The sequence below is a fragment of the Salvelinus fontinalis genome, chromosome 33, assembly GCF_029448725.1.
Source record: "Salvelinus fontinalis isolate EN_2023a chromosome 33, ASM2944872v1, whole genome shotgun sequence".
NCBI lineage: Eukaryota > Metazoa > Chordata > Actinopteri > Salmoniformes > Salmonidae > Salvelinus > Salvelinus fontinalis.
The window spans coordinates 23,397,399-23,416,993 of NC_074697.1; the positions used below are offsets into that span (position 1 = coordinate 23,397,399).

Sequence of the window (19,595 nt, forward strand, 5' to 3'; positions counted from 1 at the left end):
TGATTCCTACCAACACACCTAGTCAGCCGTGACATATACAGTACAATTGTAACATCTTTTAGGCCAACCAATACATACAGATAACTTACGATAAACCTGAATATTCCAGCAACAACCATTTTATTTACTGGTATAGATGTATGATTACAGCAATACAGAGCACACAGTGGTAAATAAATAAAGGCACTTGTCTGACTTTTTAGGTACAATACAGTTCAGAGGAGTATAACTTTTGACAGACCGATTGGGGTTGAACTAGTTTCAATATATAAAATACCACCTCTACGTTGTTCTGTGGAGCATGATGACTCTACATTATATTTCCAATAAGGAAGCTTTTATCTCAACTCTCTGTCTTCCTTCAGGTAAATCTCATCTGGATATGCTTGTCTTGACTCACACCAAGACAATGCAGGTGATCAGGTTGTATCAGAATAACTCTCTGAGTTCAGGAATGGAGATATGAGATGTTGTCCAACTTCCTTGATTACTTTCCACGTCACATAGCTAAACATTGAGTAAGGCAATTAGTAACCAATGTGAGAGAAGCACTTGACACCCAAGTGCTTCCTTGTGCAAGCCTGGCTCCAAATCAGTAGGAAATACTTTTCTCAAATACACCTTCATTTTCCTGGTACCGTGTACATGTAGGTGATGCAACCCAGGCAGCTATCTTGTTTTCCATGACATCAAACGTATAACACTATTTCCCCGATGCTCCAGGAAACAACCATACAACTTGACTGCAACCCTGGCTTGATTACAGAGCAAACATGTAATGAAAGGTTGCTTTAAAAAAGTGATTGAATTCATGTGGATTTACCCTCTTTATGATATTATATTCTATTACATAGTGGCCTATTTACATTGCCTGTACCCCAGCACATTGACTCGGTAATGGTATATAGCCTCTTATTATTTTATTGTGCTCTTTTTTTATTTTACTTTTTACTTGAGTTTATTTAGTAAATACTTTCTTAGATCTATTTCTTGAACTGTATTGTTGGTTAAGGGCTTGTATTCGGCGCATGTGACAAATGACATTTTCTTTTATTTTGATTTGATGTCTACGCTTTGCAGTTGTCATCCAAAACTAGAAAACGTGAAATTATGTGAGAAATGTCTTACAAAAATGCAATTATTTGCAAAAACACAGCATTTCCGTTGATCCATCTGCTGTGTCTTGTCATGTAATGAATGTACTCCATATTTAATGAATGCCTCAACAGATCTGTCGGAATGCAATATTGTATTTCTAAAGGGACTTTTCCAACCTGTTTGTTAGAGTCTTTCATTTCTAATGGGGATTGCCAAACAATGTGTTGAAACCAAGCCAGATTCAATTAGACTTACCTCAAAAACAAGCTGGCCACAAAAAATGTTATTTGTAAATACTTATAGCCTACCTGCCTGTAACACAACGGGGGCAGGTCCCTGTAAGCCTGCCCAAGTTTCGTTACAGGCAGGTATAAATTGAAAAAACTCCGGAGGAAAAGTTTCAGAGAGGAATTGATGCTCATCTCACCTTGAGTTCAAGGTAAGAATAAATACCGGGATTATTATATAATTGAAATTCAAATGTTTTTAAGAGTTTATGCCACAACACTGAAAGCTATTGAGCACATTTTAACTTTAACATTTGGTTTTTCACTTTAATTAAACAAAATATTCATATGTGTTTGTTACTCAATGAACTTAAAATGATTTAACTCAAAGAAAAATAACCTATAAGCACTTACATTTTGAATCATTGAGATAAATGGCATTTCCAAATATGATAATGAACTGCATTTATTTTACAATTATTTAGATGAAGCTGCTTCAGGATGATGAAACCAAAACGTCTCACCAGACCAAACCAAATAAGGTAAGAATTAAGATTACAGACGAAATAAATTTAGAAAATGTGCTAAAAGCCAGCGACATAAGTTTAACCCGTTTCTCCTGTATGTTCATCACATAGTGGGAAACGAGAGCCAACAGGTGTCCGTTTTCTATACCTGTGCGTAACGTGAAGGATGGCTCAAGTCTCAAAGACATGCTGCACCACCAGGCAGTCAAGGTGCGTTTACAGTTTATGATGCTTTGTGTGTGGCGTGGTATTGTACCGCAATTTATTTGTTTTACTCTTTTGCTCGAATTATGAAGCTGCGCCTGAATTGTAGTGTTTTCTATTTCATAACAGATTGAACACTATAAAATAAAGCAATGGCTTTGAATTGAAACGTTGTTATTTTATTTCATATGCAGAACCAACCATGCACATCAAAAGTTTGTGAAGGTTCTGTCATGACTCCGAAGGCTCTAATGCGAGGTCCCAAAGATGCTACTCTTGAAATCCTACCTCAGGCTATCGACCTAATCAACCAATACTACAAGTCCTTCAAAATGTAAGTAATAAGTGTAATTCTTCTCTAATGACGATGACGATTATTATTATTATTCCAAATGTGTGCAACGCATTGCCTGACACCACTAAGTGCATAATCTGTAAAATACACACTATTGGTTAATATTACAATATTCGTTAATGCCTTATAGGCGTTTATTGTTTGTAGCCTATATTTTCTGTCGTTCATTTAAGAGCCTTTATAAACCCTTTACTATACAAGGCCTTCGTAGATGCTTCATAAATTATGACTGTATGGGAAAACAGTTACTCCAGTTAGCCTTTATAGCCTACTGTACGAATTTGCTTATAGATCATTTATGAAGCATCTATGTGGGCCTTACAAAAGGTTTGTAATGGAAAAAAATGTTTTATCCCCTCTTTATTCTACTATTTGTTTGTTTTCCATGATTTACACATATCCTAATTTAATCCCAAATGCATAGCCCCAAAATTGAACACCACCTCGCCAGATTGGAGGAAATTACTATGGAGATAGATTCCACAGGAACCTATCAATTGACTTTTGAGGAATTGGCGTTTGGTGCTCGGCAAGCATGGAGGAACGCCCCAAGATGCATCGGCAGGATTCAGTGGTCCAATTTACAAGTAAGAAAACATACAAGGCAGAAGAGATACATTTATGTTTCTCATTATCTATTGGGTATCAATCTCAGTATCTATTCTTGTTTGTGTTTTTCATGCATGCACATGGGCGTGTGTGTTCTATGTGTAAATTAACCTAATTAATTATACATGTTTCTTGGATTGTTCTGCAGCTGTTTGATGCCAGAAAGTGCAAGACTACTCAGGATATGTTCCAGTTTCTGTGCGAACACTTACAGTTTGCCACAAATGGAGGAAACCTAAGGTAAACAAACACAGCACAAGGAAGAAAATGGGCTAAATTAAATCCGCTGCGTGGGACATCCGCATTATAACGCGATTGTAATTGAAAGGTCATTTTCGATTGAGCTATCATATGCAGCGTTAACGTGAATGAAGTCTCAGCGAACACAGCAACATTGCCTTTCAATTTAAATCGGGCTATAGCGTGCATTTTAGAAGCACGGATTTAATCTAGTCCTAGGTGACCGACAGCCCTACTTTCTGAGGTAGCCTAACTAATGCAGCATTCTTCATGAAACATGACATGATTGGAAGTATGAGATAATAGGCAGAGGGCAGAAAACACAGAGTAAAGATAATCTCTTTAAAAAAAAAACTCTCAACTCAGTGCAGTGGTGGAAAAAGTACTCAATTGTCATACTTGAGTAAAAGTTCAGATAACTTGACATAAAATGACTCAAGTAAAAGTGAAAGTCACCAAGTAAAATACTACTTGAGTAAAAGTGTAAAAGTATTTGGTTTCAAATATACTTAAGTATCAAAAGTAAATGGAATTACTAAAATGTAACATTACTTAAGTATCAAAGTAAAATTATAAATCATTTCAACTTCCTTATATTAAGAAAACCAGATGGCACAATTTTATTTTGTATTTTTTATTGACGACACTCAGACATAATTTATGAACGAAGCATTTGTGTTTAGTGAGTCTGCCAGATGAGAGGCAGTAGGGATGACCAGGGATGTTCTCTTGATAAGTGTGTGAATTGGACCATTTTCCTGTCAAAATGTAACAAAGTACTTTTGGGTGTCAGGGAAAATGTATGGAGTAAAAAGTACATTATTTTCTTTAGGAATGTAGTGAAATAAAAGTAAAAGTTGCCAAAAATATAAATAGTCAAGCTCAGATATCCCCCAAAACGTCTTAAATATTTAAGTATTATTTTTACTTAAGTACTTTACACCACTGACTTTGTGTGAAGTTAGAAATGTGTAAAATGTAAACTACAGGTTTGTTCCACTAACTGTAAGTTGCTCTGGATAAGAGTGTCTGCTAAAATAAAAAAATGTAAATGTACAATTGTAAAATACATTCTGCTAATACACCTGTATCACATGTTATTTCTTGCCCTTGACTTGAACCTTCAACCCTTTACTCCGTGAGGGCAATACTGTAGGTCAGGGGTCCCCAATTACATTCAGCCATAGGCTGATTTTGCCTTGAGCGGATGGTCGGGAGGCCAGAACATAGTTATAAATAATTTGTACGCTGCATATTGACTGTAAGAATCCCAAACAGATATAGTATTTGAGAAAAACAGAATAATTTGAAACCTTGATTACATTGGGATACGATCACATATGCCTCTCTATTTATGCATTAAGCTGATTTGAGCTGATTTCCTAGTGACCTTATTAGTCTTTTATGTCAACAACAAAAATGATTAGACTATTTATATATTTCTTCCTCAGAAAACAAGTAAAATTGCCCATGGGCTGCATATTGGGGAAACCTGCTATAGGTCATTCACTTTGTTAAGGGACAGTTTTTCAAGGTCCTTCCATGAGTTTTTTAGTTTGTCCATATATGTTATTACAGATCTTCTTCTTGTGTCTTATTTATTTCAGGTCTGCGATTACCGTCTTTCCTCCGAGAAAGGAAGACGGGCATGATTTCCGGGTGTGGAACAGCCAGTTGTTGAAGTATGCAGGTTACCAGATGCCTGATGGCAGTATCCAGGGAGACCCATCCAGTGTAGAATTCACTAAGGTACTATATCTAGTAGCTATAGCCACCATGCTCTACCCCAGCTATTTCAATAACATCTATTCAAACATCTAAGATAGAGCTCAGATACTGTATGTGTTCATTTGAGAAGATACATTTTTAAAAGTTAGTTACTTTTGTCCTGTGTTCTTAAAGATCTGTATCCAGCTTGGATGGAAACCTCAATACGGCCTCTTCGATGTGTTGCCACTAGTCCTGCAGGTCAACGGGGAGGACCCAGACCTTTATGAAATCCCTCCACACCTGATCTTGGAGGTTTCCATGGAACACCCCCAGTGAGTGACTTGTTTGGTTTGTATTGGATGGTTATTTAAACACACTTTTGAGAACAAATACAAGGTCAAGCCTGCAGAGAGTTATCATAGCTATTCCACTACATACAATGACTTTCATTGGCAAAGAGATGTTGCTTGGTTACGATACCACTACATAACAGTTATGTTATGACACACGTGTATGCAAATCCATTTGATTCCATACTAGATTTTCCACAGATTGCATTCATCAGAGATACATAGGATTCAGACCATCAGGCCTCCATAGCCATGGTGATGTTTTTAAGTAGTAGTTATCTAATTAAGTCAATGTGTTGTGTTGCTGCCTGGGTAATTTCAAACCATTGCCCACAGTTGCTCAAGAACTTGAATCATAAAATAGTTTTTTAAAATCAGCCGTCTGGAGCTCTTGAGGAATGGAGCTGAATGGGAGAGAGTGAAGAGCTCTATAGAACTTGTCTGCAAGGCAACATTCCTTTATCCAAATAGTTTCCCAAAGCCAGCTCTAGGAGGGCCCAATGACCTGTACCATTTTCTTTTATTTAAATGTCTAACCACTCCAAAGTGGTCCTTCATTCGTTTCACTGGACACAATACGGAATTGAGTCAAGTGTTTCAAGCAGCTTTGCTAGTGAGCACAACTGTGTGTATGTAACTCATTGTGTATGGAAAAGATGTCACATTGAGGACTGAATGATTCACTACAGAAACTAACCACATCTATCCAAGTGGTGGTGTTTTTGGGTGTCCTCTTTTATATATTATTAGCAAATATATTGTGTTGATCTTTCGTCATTAGGCATAAGTGGTTCAAAGACCTAGGACTGAAGTGGTATGCTCTGCCTGCGGTGTCCAACATGCTGATGGAGATTGGTGGACTTGAATTCCCAGCCTGTCCCTTTAATGGCTGGTACATGGGCACTGAGATTGGCGTGAGGGATTTCTGTGACTATCAGCGTTATAACATCTTGGAGGTAAGACTCACTTTCATAGGTAATCACCATAGCTACAGCACAGGGTTGTGCTCAGCAGGATTAGCAAATGTTTTGAAATGGAGGAGGTAACCTCATCAGCAATAACCAAAAATCAAATTTTCTGTTTAAAAATGTTTTCTTGTTTCACGCCTCCGCAACACAATTCTGTCTGACTTGACAATGATGCAATGGATGAGAATGTTTTGGCTTCCTGTCCGTACAGGAAGTGGGTCGCAGGATGGGCCTGGAGACGCACAAGCTGTCCTCACTGTGGAAGGACCAGGCCTTGGTAACCATCAATGTTGCAGTCATATACAGTTTCCAGGTAACCTTCACATATACAGGGCCAATCCAAAGGCATGTTATTCTTTTTTCTCATCTTATTCAACTGTTACCATACCTGCTAAAAAGATAGCTCAGATGTACGTGTGCCTTTTGAATGATGTTATTCCCAGTAGAGATCCCAAGTTATGTTCTTGTTTTTGCTGTTGTTTTGTTACATTTTTTAAAAATACCTACAATTTTCTAATCAAATCAAATCCATTTTCATTTGTCACATGCGCCGAATACAACAGGTGTAGACCTTACAGTGAAACGCTTACTTACAAGCCCTTAAACAACAATGCAGTTTTAATAAAAAAATACGTGTTAAGAAAGTATTTCCTAAATAAACTGAAGTAAACAATAAATAAATACAAACAAAAAATGAAAAAAAGACAAAAATAGAAAAATAACAAATAATTAAAGAGCAACACTAAAATAACAGTAGGGAGGCAATATACAGTGGGTACCGGTACAGAGTTAAAGTGCGGGGGCACAGGTTAGTTGAGGTAATATGTACATGTAGGGAGAGGTAAAGTGACTATGCATAGATAATTAAACAGAGAGGAGTCTTATGGCTTGGGGTAGAAGCTGTTAAGAAGCAGTTTGGACCTAGACTTTGCGCTCCGGTACTGCTTGCCGTACATTTTACGACTAGAGTGGCTGGTCTTTGGAAATGTTTAGGACCTTCCTCTGACACCGCCTGGTATAGAGGTCCTGGATGGCAGGAAGCTTGGCCTCAGTGATGTACTGGGCTCTACGCACTACCCTCTGTAGTGCCGTGCGGTCGGAGACAGAGCAGTTGCCATACCAGGCAGTGATGCAACCATTCCTGATGCTATCGATGGTGCAGCTGTAGAACGTTTTGGTCCCGTGTGGCTCAGTTGGTAGAGCATGGTGCTTGCAACGCCAGGGTTGTGGGTTCATTCCCCATGGGGGGACCAGGATGAATATGTATGAACTTTCCAATTTGTAAGTCGCTCTGGATAAGAGCGTCTGCTAAATGACTTAAATGTAAATGTAAATGATCTGAGGACCTATGCCAAATCATTTCAGTCTCCTGAGGGGCAATAGGCATTGTAGTGCCCTCTTCATGACTGTCTTGGTGTGTTTGGACTATGACAGTTCGTTGGTGATGTGGACGCCAAGGAACTTGAAGCTCTCAACCTGCTCTACTACAGCCCCGTCTATGAGAATGGGGTGTGCTTGGCCCTACTTTTCCTATAGTCCACAATCATCTCCATTGTCTTGATCACAATGAGGGAGAGGTTGTTATCCTGGCACCACACTGCCAGGTCTCTGACCTGTCTCATCATTTTCAGTGATCAGGCCTTCCACTGTTGTGTCGTCAGCAAACTTAATGATGGCTTTGGAGTCGTGCTTGGCCATGCAGTCATGGGTGAACAGGGAGTACAGGAGGGGACTGAGCACGCACCCCTGAGGGGCCCCCGTGTTGAGGATCAGCGTGGCAGATGTGTTGTTACCTACCCTTACCACCTGGGTTCAGCCCATCGGGAAGTCCAGGATCCAGTTGCAAAGGGAAGTGTTTAGTCCCAGGGTCCTTAGCTTAGTGATGAGCTTTGAGGGCACTATTGTGTTGAACACTGAGCTGTAGTCAATGAATAGCATTCTCACGTAGGTCTTCCTTTTGTCCAGGTGGGAAAGGGCCGTGTGAAGTGCAATAGAGATTGCGTCATCTGTGGATCTGTTGGGGCAGTATGCAAATTGGAGTGGGTCTAGGGTTTCTGGGGTAATGGTGTTGATGTGAGCCATGACCAGCCTTTCAAAGCACTTCATGACTACAGACGTGAGTGATACGGGTCAGTAGTCATTTAGGCTGGTTACCTTGGTGTTCTTAGGCACAGGGACTATGGTGGTCTGTTTGAAACATGTTGGAATTACAGACTCGGTCAGGAACAGGTTGAAAATGTCAGTGAAGACACTTACCAGCTGGTTTAACGCATGCTCAGAGTACACGTCCTGGTAATCCGTCTGGCCCTTCGGCCTTGTGAATGTTGACCTTTTTAGAGGTCTTACATCGGCAACAGAGAGCGTGATCACAAAGACGTCCGGAACAGCTGTTGCTCTCATGAATGCTTCAGTGTTGCTTGCCTCGAATCGTGAATCAAAGTCATTCAGCTCATCTGGTAGGCTTGTGTCACTGGGCAGCTCACGGCTGTGCTTTCCGTTGTAGTCCGTAATAGTTTGCAAGCCCTGCCACATCCGACGAGCATCGGAGCCGGTGTAGTAGGATTCAATCTTATTCCTGTATTGACACTTTGCCTGTTTGATGGTTTGTTGGAGGGCATAGTGGGATTTCTTCTAAGCGTCTGGGTTCAAAAGCGGCAGCTCTACCCTTTAGCTCAGTGCGGATGTTGCCTGTAATCCATGGCTTCTGGTTGGGTTATGTACGTATGGTCACTGTGGGGACGACGTCATCAATGCACTTATTGATGAAGCCAGTGACTGATGTGGTGTACTCCTCAATGCCATTGGAAGAATCCTGGAACATATTCCAGTCTGTGCTAGCAAAACAGTCCTGTAGCTTAGCATCTGCGTCATCTGACCACTTCCGTATTGAGCGAGTCACTGGTACTTCCTGCTTTAGTTTTTGCTTGTAAGCAGGAATCAGGAAGATAGAGTTCTGGTCAGATTTGCCAATGGAGGGTGAGGGAGAGCTTTGTACACGTCTCTGTGTGTGGATTAAAGGTGGTCTAGAGTTTTTTTCCCTCTGGTTGCACATGTAACATGCTGGGAGAAATTACGTAAAACGGATTTAAGTTTCCCTGCATTAAAGTAAGATGCTTCCATCCCATAATATTTTGCCAGAGGATGCTACACTACAATGACAATGGTTCAGCCGTCATCTGGAGTTTTCCTTGAGATAAATGCACTCCTTTTGTCTCATTACTGTACGCTGCAGAAGAACAAGGTAACCATCACAGACCACCACTCTGCAGCCGAGTCCTTCATGAAGCACTTGGAGACAGAGTTCCGGCTGCGCGGCGGCTGCCCTGCAGACTGGGCCTGGCTGGTTCCTCCCATGTCTGGCTCCCTCACCCCCGTCTTCCACCAGGAGATGGTCAACTACATCCTCTCTCCCTTCTTCTACTACCAGGTAGATTCTGAGACACCATCCTGTATTGTGCATAGTATATAGGCTATATAATTCATCTGGTTAAGGTCCACCTTACAGAATTACAGGGCAGTTGCTATATGATCGTCTGTGACTGTTGTTGTTGTTGTTGTTGTTTGAAGCCTGACCCCTGGATGACCCATGTCTGGACAAATGGAGAGATGTGCCTGAAGAAGCAACAGATCAGCTTCAAAGCGGTGGCCAGGTAATCCTCCTTGGACTATGACAACCATATCTTTAATGATTTATAAATACATTCATGATGAGTTATAAATTATAATGCAGTCCATTGACATAGCTATACAGTGCCTTGCAAAAGTATTCATCCCCCTTGGCATTTTTCCTATTTTGTTGCATTGCACCCTGCAATTTCAATGGATTTTTATTTGGATTTCATGTAATGGACATACACAAAATAGTCCAAATTGGCGAAATGAAAAAATAACCTTTTCAAAAATTCAAAAATAACTGAAAAGTGGTCGTGCATATGTATCCGCCCCCCTTTGCTATGAAGCTCCTAAATAACATTTGGTGCAACCAATTACCTTCAGAAGTCACATAATTAGTTAAATAAAGTCCACCTTTGCGTAATCTAAGTGTCACATGATCTGTCAGATGATCTCAGTATATAAACACCTGTTCTAAAAGGCCCCAGAGTCTGCAACACAACTAAGCAAGCGGCACCACCAAGCAAGCGACACCATGAAGACCAAAGCGCTCTCCAAACAGGTCAGGGACAATATTGTGGAGAAGTACAGATCAGGGTTGGGTTATTAAAAAAATAGCAGAAACTTTGAACATCACATGGAGCACCATTAAATCCATTATTAAAAAATTGAAAGAATATGGCACCACAATAAACCTGCCAAGAGAGGGCAGCCCACCAAAACTCACAAACCAGGCAAGGAGGGCATTAATCAGAGAGGCAACAAAGAGACCAAAGATAACCCTGAAGGAGCTGCAAAGCTCCACAGCGGAGATTGGAGTATCTGTCCATAGGACTACTTTAATCCGTACACTCCACAGAGCTGGGCTTTACGGAAGAGTGGCCAGAAAAAAGCCATTGCTTAAAGAAAAAATAAGCAAACACGTTTGGTGTTCGCCAAAAGGCATGTGGGAGACTCCCCAAACATATGGAAGAAGGTACTCTGGTCAGATGAGACTAAAATTGAGCTTTTTGGCCATCAAGGAACACGCTATGTCTGGCACAAACCCATGGTGTTGGCAGCATCATGTGGTGGGGATGTTTTTCATCGGCAGGGACTGGGAAATTGGTCAGAATTGAAGGAATGATGGATGGCGCTAAATACAGGGAAATTCTCGAGGGAAACCTTTTTCAGTCTTCCAGAGATTTGAGACTGGGATGGAGGTTCACCTTCCAGCAGGACAATGACCCTAAGCACACTGCTAAAGCAACACTCAAGTGGTTTAAGGGGAAACCTTTAAATGTCTTGGAATGGCCCAGTCAAAGCCCAGACCTCAATCCAATTGAAAAGCTGTGGTATGACGTAAAGATTGCTGTACACCAGCGGAACCCATCCAACTTGGAGGAGCTGGAGCAGTTTTTCCTTGAAGAATGGCAAAAATCCCAGTGGCTAGATGTGCCAAGCTTATAGAGACATACCCCAAGAGACTTGCAGCTGTAATTGCTGCAAAAGGTGGCTCTACTAAGTATTGACTTATTTCTTGTTTGTCTCACAATAAAAAATGTTTTGCATCTTCAAAGAGGTGGGCATGTTGTGTAAATCAAATGATACAACCCCCCAAAAAATCTATTTTAATTCCAGGTTGTAAGGCAACAAAAAAGGAAAAATGCCAAGGGGGGTAAAAACTTTAGCCAGCCACTGAAAACCATATAATGGTTGACTTTGAGCTAAGCCATGCTCATAATGCATTACAACGTATTATCATTCATGACTGGTTCCTTCCTATAGGGCGGCGTTCTTTTCTTCAACCCTCATGAGCAGAGTGCTGGCTAACAGGGTGCGCTGCACTGTCCTGTACGCTACTGAAACAGGGAAATCACAGACATTGGCCCAGAGAGTGAACTCCATGCTAAACTGTGCCTTCAACTCCAGGGTAGGAGATCTATCTCATCTCTATAAAGGCTGATAGAGGGCCTACTGCCTCAGGCTAATGTGCTTCAGGGCATTTGTGTGTGTTAACCACTGTGAATAAATGTAAAACTCTAGTTTAATTGGAATCTATATGTATGTGAGGACTATATTGAGCTCAGTAAGAGTTCATTTACAGAACACAACAGGGAGTTATCTAGTAGATGTGCTTGTATAATGTACAATAATGTACAATCTGTTGATGTCTTAAGTCACTAATGTCCTCAAAATTGCCCACAATGTTTACAAAGTTAACTAAAGCTGCTCTGTATATGTTTAAAGTTGCTCTGTATGGAGGACTATAACTTCAGTGACATGGAACAGGAGAGCCTTCTGGTTGTGGTAACTAGCACCTTTGGGAATGGAGACTCCCCTGGAAATGGAGAGGTGTGTTTTTGTGTTTCTGTATTTTGAAGATATTAACAAAAGAATTTTCCCCCACATTTATAAAATGTAATGTCTCAATATTCAACACATGTTAATATTTCTTTCTCTAGAGTTTCAAGAAGCAGCTTTTCTCTTTGCAGTATCTCAGGAACAAGTTAAGGTAAGTAGTATCTCAAGCATTTCTCTCTGCATTGTCCTCTCCGTATTGGGCTGTACATGTCGAGTGCCTTCGGAATCAGACCCCCTTGACTTTTTCCACATTTTGTTACGTTCTAGCCTTATTCTAAATTATTTGTATTTCTTTTAATCCTCAGCAATCTCCGTACAATACCCAATAATGACTAAGCAAAAATAGGTTTTAAGACTTTTTTGCAACAACAAAAAAAGAAATGCAGAAATAACTTATTTACATAAGTATTCAGACCCTTTGTCATGAGACTTGAAATTGAGTTCAGGTGCATCCTGTTTCCATTGATCATCCTTGGAGTCCACCTGTGGTAAAATCAATTGTTTGGACATGATTTGGAAAGGCACACACTTGTCTATATAAGGTCCCACAGTTGACAGTGCATGTCAAAGCAAAAACCAAGCCATGAGGTCGGAGGAATTGTACGTAGAGCTCCGAGACAGGATTGTGTCGAGGCACAGTTCTGGGGAAGGGTACCAAAACATTTTGTCAGTATTGAAGGTCCCCAAGAACACAGTGGCCTCCATCATTCTTAAATGGAAGAAGTTTGGAACCACCAATACTCTTCCTAGAGCTGACCGCCCGGCTGAACTGAGCAATCAGGGGAGAAGGGCCTTGATCAGGGTGGTGACCAAGAACCAGATGGTCACTCTGACAGAGCTCTAGAATTCCTCTGTGGAGATGGGAGAACCTTCCAGAAGGACAACCATCTCTGCAGCCAAAAGGCAGCTAAAGACTCTCAGACCATGAGAAACAAGATTATCTGTTCTGATGAAACCAATATTCAACTCTTTGGCCTGAATGCCAAGAGTCACGCCTGAAGGAAACTTGGCACCATTCCTACGGTGAAACATGGTGGTGGCAGCATTATGCTGTAGGGGTGTTTTTCAGTGGCAGGGACTGGGAGACTAGTCAGGACAGAGGGAAAGATGAACAGAGCAAAGAACAGAGAGATCCTTGATGAAAACCTGCTCCAGAGCGCTCAAGATCTCAGACTGGGGAAAAGATTCACCTTCCAATAGTACAACGACCCTAAGCACACAGCCAAGACAAAGCAGGACAGGCTTCGGGACAAGTCTCTGAATGTCCTTGAGTGGCCCAGCCAGAGCTAGAACCCGATTGAACATCTCTGGAGAGGCCTGCAAACAGTTATGCAGCAACGCTCCCCATCCAACCTGACAGAGCTTGGGAGGATCTACAGAGAAGAATGGGAGAAAGTCCCCAAATACAGGTGTGCCTGTCACGACTTCCGCCGAAGTCGGCTCCTCTCCTTGTTCGGGCGGCGTTCGGCGATCGACGTCGCCGGCTTTCTAGCCATCGCCGCTCCATTTTTCATATTTCCATTTGTCTTGTCTTATTTTCATACACACCTGGTTTTCATTTCCCCAATCAATCTACTTGTATTTAACCCTCTATTTCCCATCATGTTTTGTGTGTAATTATTTTAATGTTATGTTGTGGTTGTTGAGCGCTTTACTTTATTGTTCCGTTTTTAGAGTGCGTTTGTTTTTGTTGTGCTCCCGGTTTGGAACTAAAATAAAGTGCGCTTTATTTAATCATACTCTGCTCTCCTGCACCTGACTTCACGTTCATACACAGCCTGACAGTGCCGAGCTTGTAGTGTCATACCCAAGAAGACTCAAGGTTGTAATTGCTACCAAAGGTGCTTCAACAAAGTACTGAGTAAAGGGTCTGAATACTTATGTAAATGTAATAATTCTGTTTTCATTTTTTTTTTTATAAATTAGCACAAAAAATAAACTGTTTTTGCTTTGTCATTATGGTGTATTGTGTTCAGATTTGTAAAAAAACAAAAACATTTTTGCTTTGTCATTATGGAGTATTGTGTGTAGATAGATAAAGGAAAAGAAATAACAATTTAATAATTTTGGAATAAGGCTGTAACCTAACAAAATGTAGAAAAAGTCAAGGGGTCTGAATACTTTCCGAAGGCACGTACATGTCTTTAAGATGTACTCATTTGATGAAGTTGCAGCTTGACTACAGTTTCTGAGACACCTCTTTAGTTTTGAAACTGGTCTTATCTCCTCTCTCCTCCCCCAGGTACTGTGTGTTTGGGCTGGGCTCGAAGATGTACCCACAGTTCTGTGCATTCGCCCATGCCGTGGATGCCAAGCTGGAGGAGCTGGGGGCAGAGCGGGTGACGCCCACTGGAGAGGGGGATGAACTGAACGGACAGGAGGAGGCCTTCTCTGCCTGGGCTCTCACCGCTCTCAAGGTAGGCGGACAAGGGAGGATGTCACTCTCTTAAAAGTGGATCTTAGCCACGTGTCGACGAACCTGTTTGCAGTATATTTTATAGCATACATATTAACATACTCCTGGTATGTCTACTACAGTATATGCTCAAGTATCATTACAAAAAAGACCTGTTATGATCTTTACTCTCACAAGCATTTGCATATCATATTGATCTACGTAGTGTTTTGAATCATTGAGCCTAAGGACCCTTTCTCTGCTTCCAGGATGCCTATAAGGAGTTCAACATCCAGGGACAGCTGAGTCTGCAGCTCCCTGGGGCAGAGCGATTCTGCGAGGCCTGGGACCCACTAAAATACCGCATAGCACTGGAGAGCTGCCCCCAGGACCGCATCACAGGTACTACACATGGACCAGTGGATGGACATTTGACAAGGGACTGGTGTAGCACTATAAAGCATTATAAACTAGTCTTGTTTTTCAGTCAGCCAGTTGTATGTGATGATTTTCATTGTCCTCTCTTTCACAGCACTTTCAGCCATTCACTCTAAAACGGTCTTCCCTATGAAACTGAAGAGCAAACATAATCTACAGAGCCCCCATTCAAGGTTCAGTTCTTGTCATCTAGCAAGTTATTATTACAATTCTTTCAATGTTTTTGACAGGACTCAATTTTGACAGAGTTTAATTCAGCATTGTCATTCTTGTTTCTAGCCGGTCCACCATTTTGGTGGAGTTGGAGAGGGAGAGAAGTGCAGAGGTCATGAACTTTTCTCCAGGAGACCATGTTGGTGTTTTCCCAGGGAATCTCCCTCAACTGGTGGCTGGCATCCTAAAGTTCCTTCCCCATATGCCCCCAACCAACCAGTGCCTACGACTGGAATACCATTCTGACACCTGCCGAGGTACAACACTATTCATTAATAAGGGTGCTGATTGAGGTAACCACGGTAAAATCTGATTTTTGTGAGGAAGACACGTCTTCGAAAAAATGCCGCTATTAAGATTACTCTGCATTTCTATTTCCCAAAAGATGATGAGAAAAACTGGCAGACTGTCGGACGCATCCCAGCATGCCCTTTGTCTCAGGCACTCACCTACTTCCTGGATGTGACCACGCCCCCCTGTCAGAACCTCCTCCACAAGCTCTCTCAGTTGGCGAAACAGGACGGGCACCGCCAGCGTCTACTGTCCTTGGCAAAGGTAACTTCTGTTTGTCTCCAGGACTAGTGTTCATTATTGTCTTTGAAAAAAAGAAATATATCATGAAAGAAGAGGTTTTGACGTACCACCTATTGGAATTGTATAGAATTGAAGAAAATGTAAAAATCATTGGTTCCTGTAGCACTATTTCATACATAGAACTCTGTAAGCCTATGCTCTTTCCAAAAAATAATATCAACAGATATTTTGCAAGTTACTTAGCTTCTGTCTTCATTTGCCGTCAGGACTCTCAGGAGTACACGACCTGGAAGATGTTCCGTGTTCCCAACTTCCTGGAAGTCCTGGAGGAGTTCCCGTCTTTAGAACCCTCTGCAGCCTTCCTCCTCAGCCAGCTGCCTCTGCTCAAGCCCCGCCTCTACTCCATCAGCTCCTCCCCTCAGCTCCACCCCAATGAGCTACATCTCACTCTGACAGTGCTCAACTATCACACACAAGGTACAGAACATTAGATTAGATTTTTTTTTTTACATTCAGTAAACACTCTCATCCAAGGTACAGGACAGGGCAAATCAACTTAGAAATGACAATACAGCAGTTATCAAATGCTTTGAAAGGAATTTGAACTGTTATCTCTTGGCTGGGAAAGTAACTGTACTGTATTTTTCTGTAATGGTCTTACACTAGATGGACAGGGTCCTCTTCACCACGGGGTCTGCAGCACCTGGCTGGATACCATTAAGAAAGGAGACCTGGTACCATGTTTTATCTACAGGTATAGAACATTGTAACATACAGTATGTCAGTAGGCTGGTACACTCTTCAATTGCACAAAATGCAAGGTTGTAGCCTATCCCCAGTAAAATGAATTGAGATTATTATTTAAAGTGAAGCTAACTGATTATGTGTTATTGTTTACAGTTCAGGTGGGTTCCACCTCCCAGCAGAGCCCAGCACTCCAGTCATTCTGGTGGGGGCTGGCAGTGGCATCGCGCCCTTCCGAAGCTTCTGGCAACAACGGCTACACGACATGAAACACCCAGGTAGTGTGTGTGCCTGTCTGTGTGCCTGTCTGTGTGCCTGTCTGTGTGCCTGTCTGTGTGCCTGTCTGTGTGCCTGTCTGTGTGCCTGTCTGTGTGTCTGTTGATACAAGCTCTCTGACCTTAAGGGCTATGGTTTTGTCTTGACAGAGTTCTCTGGAAGTCCTATGAGCCTGGTGTTTGGCTGCCAGAGTTCAGAGACTGACCATTTATACCAAGAGGAGACACTGGAGATGAGAAGGCGAGGGGTCCTGAAGAGTGTTACCTCTGCATATTCCCGCCAGCCAGGTCTCCCAAAGGTACTGTTGCATCATTTTGAAACAAATCATATACTGAGTGAGCGTTTGAAAAGCTTGATTGAATCAGATTGGCTTGAGATTCAATGGAAGATTGAAGCTTAAAATTTGTCCTATTTCCCTGTACTGTGCCTCCTATTCCTAACTTTTGGCCTCTGTGTGTGAGCAGGTCTATGTCCAGGATGTACTGAGGGAGAGGATGGCAGAGGAGGTGCTGAGTGTGTTGCACCAGAAGGAGGGTCACTTCTATGTGTGTGGGGGTGTGAACATGGCCCAGGGAGTTACTCTAGCAGTACAGGAGATTCTGAGCAGCAAGCTTGGCATCACCCTCACCCAGGCAGGAGAATACCTGGCCCAGCTAAAGGTTGGTTCACTTTCCTCTCAATCATTAATATGAAAACGAATATGTATGCCATACTGCCTCTTAATCTAGTTACAATACTGTAGTAAGTGGACAGTGTTTTACAATGCTTTTATGGTTTGTATGTTTGTTTCTTTATTTGCAGATCCAGAAGAGGTACCATGAGGACATTTTTGGAGCCCAGTTTCAGAAGTGAGGTGGTCGGGCTCTGCTGGCTTGTGGGAATAAACTCAATGGACAGAGAAAGATCTAGACATAACATGCATTTTGCGCTATTCCTGTGATGCCCTGTTTTTGTTTTTGGTGATAGATTAGGATTGTCACTTTGGAACATGTTTGTAGCTGTTGGTGGTCCCAAGCATACCACCTAGCCATCCTTTGGCCCTCTGCCTGAAAAATGTCCCTTTAAGTATATTTCAAAGAGATGATTATAACATTTACATTCACATGATGATATTAAAGATTGATTATAGATGCATAGGTTTTAAGTCTATGTAGCATTTGTACAATATAACAGAATGTGGGATTGTTGAATCTAAATTATGAAAATGTTTAATATGCTTGTAAGCAGAATGTGTTTTTCATGTTGTGAACATTAATTTAAATAAAAATCATATTACATAACCATTGTAGTCAGAGGCGATTTTAGCATGTACCCCTTCACTTTTCCACATTTTGTTACATTACAGCCTTATTCTAAAATGTATTAAATAATAAAAAATCCTCAGCAATCTACAGCACACACAATACCCCATAATGACAAAGCAAAAACAGGCTTTTAGAAATGTTTGCAAATTTATACAAAATAAAAAACAGAAATACCTTATTTACTTAATTATTCAGACCCTTTTCTATGAGACTTGAGATAGAGCTCAGGTGCATCCTGTTTCCATTGATCATCCTTGAGATGTTTCAATTGATTGGACATGATTTGGAAAAGCACACACCTGTCTATATAAGGTCCCACAGTTGACAGTGCACGTCAGAGCAAAAACCAGGCCACGGGGTCGAAGGAAGTGTCCGTAGTGCTCCGAGACAGGATTGTGTCGAGGCACAGATCTGGGGAAGGGTCCCAAAGCATTTCTGCAGCATTGAAAGTCCCCAAGAACAGTGGTCTCCATCATTCTTAAATGGAAGAAGTTTGGAACCACCAATACTCTTCCTAGAGCTGGCCGCCTGGCTAAACTGATCAATCAGGAGAGAAGGGCCTTGGCCAGGGTGGTGACCAAGATTTCAATGGTCACTCTACCAGAGCTCTATAGTTACTCTGTGGCCAGACGAAAGCCTCTCCTCAGTAAAAAGCACATGACAGCCCACTTGGAGTTTGACAAAAGTCCCCTAAAGACTCTCAGACCATGAAAATCAAGATTCCCGGTCTGATGAAACCAAGATTGAACTATTTTTCATGAATGCCAAGCATCATGTCTGGAGGAAATCTGGCACCATCACTACGGTGAAACATTGTGGAGGCAGCATCATGTTGCGAGGATGTTTTTCAGCGGCATGGACTGAGAGACTAGTCAGGATCGAGGCAAAGAACGAAGCAAAGTACAGAGAGATCCATGATGAAAACCTGCTCCAGAGTGTTCAGAACCTCAGGCTGGTGCGAAGGTTCACCTTGCAACAGGAAAACAACCCTAAGCACACAGCCAAGACAACGCAAGAGTTAGCTTCGGGACAAGTCTCTGAATGTCCTTGAGTGGCCCAGCAAGGGTCTGAACCCGATCAAACGTCTCTGGTGAGACCTGAAAATAGCTATGCCGCAAAGCTCCCCATCCAACCAGACAGAGCTTGAGAGAATCTGCAGAGAAGAATGGGAGAAACTCCCCAAATACAGGTGTGCCAAACTAGTAGCATTATACGCAAGAAGACTTGAGGCTGTATTCGCTGCCAAAGGTGCTTCAATTAAGTAAAGGGTTGGAATACTTATGTAAATGTTATATTTAAAAAAAAAAATCAAATATAAACTAGCAAAATGTTTAAAAAAAATGTTTTTGCTTTGTCATTGTGGGGTAGTGTGGGAAGATTGATGGGGGAAAAAAACATTTAATACATTTTAGAATAAGGCTGTAACGTAACAAAATGTGGAAAAAGTC

The 19,595-nt window shown here is 41.6% G+C and overlaps 1 protein-coding gene across 1 annotated transcript; it reads left to right on the forward strand.

Moving 5' to 3' along the window:
- The first annotated feature begins 1,759 nt into the window (after positions 1-1,759).
- On the forward strand, positions 1,760-18,123 carry nos2b (nitric oxide synthase 2b, inducible). The gene is given in 25 exon segments (XM_055895343.1): positions 1,760-1,867; positions 1,964-2,062; positions 2,251-2,390; positions 2,836-2,998; positions 3,169-3,260; positions 4,868-5,009; positions 5,163-5,302; positions 6,102-6,276; positions 6,500-6,601; positions 9,521-9,715; positions 9,856-9,938; positions 11,668-11,812; positions 12,130-12,234; positions 12,345-12,394; positions 14,486-14,660; positions 14,908-15,040; positions 15,171-15,249; positions 15,356-15,546; positions 15,675-15,844; positions 16,090-16,300; positions 16,490-16,577; positions 16,724-16,845; positions 16,993-17,141; positions 17,308-17,502; positions 17,645-18,123. Coding segments are annotated over 25 exon segments (3,303 nt in total). The 3' UTR covers positions 17,696-18,123.
- The last annotated feature ends 1,472 nt before the right edge of the window (positions 18,124-19,595 follow it).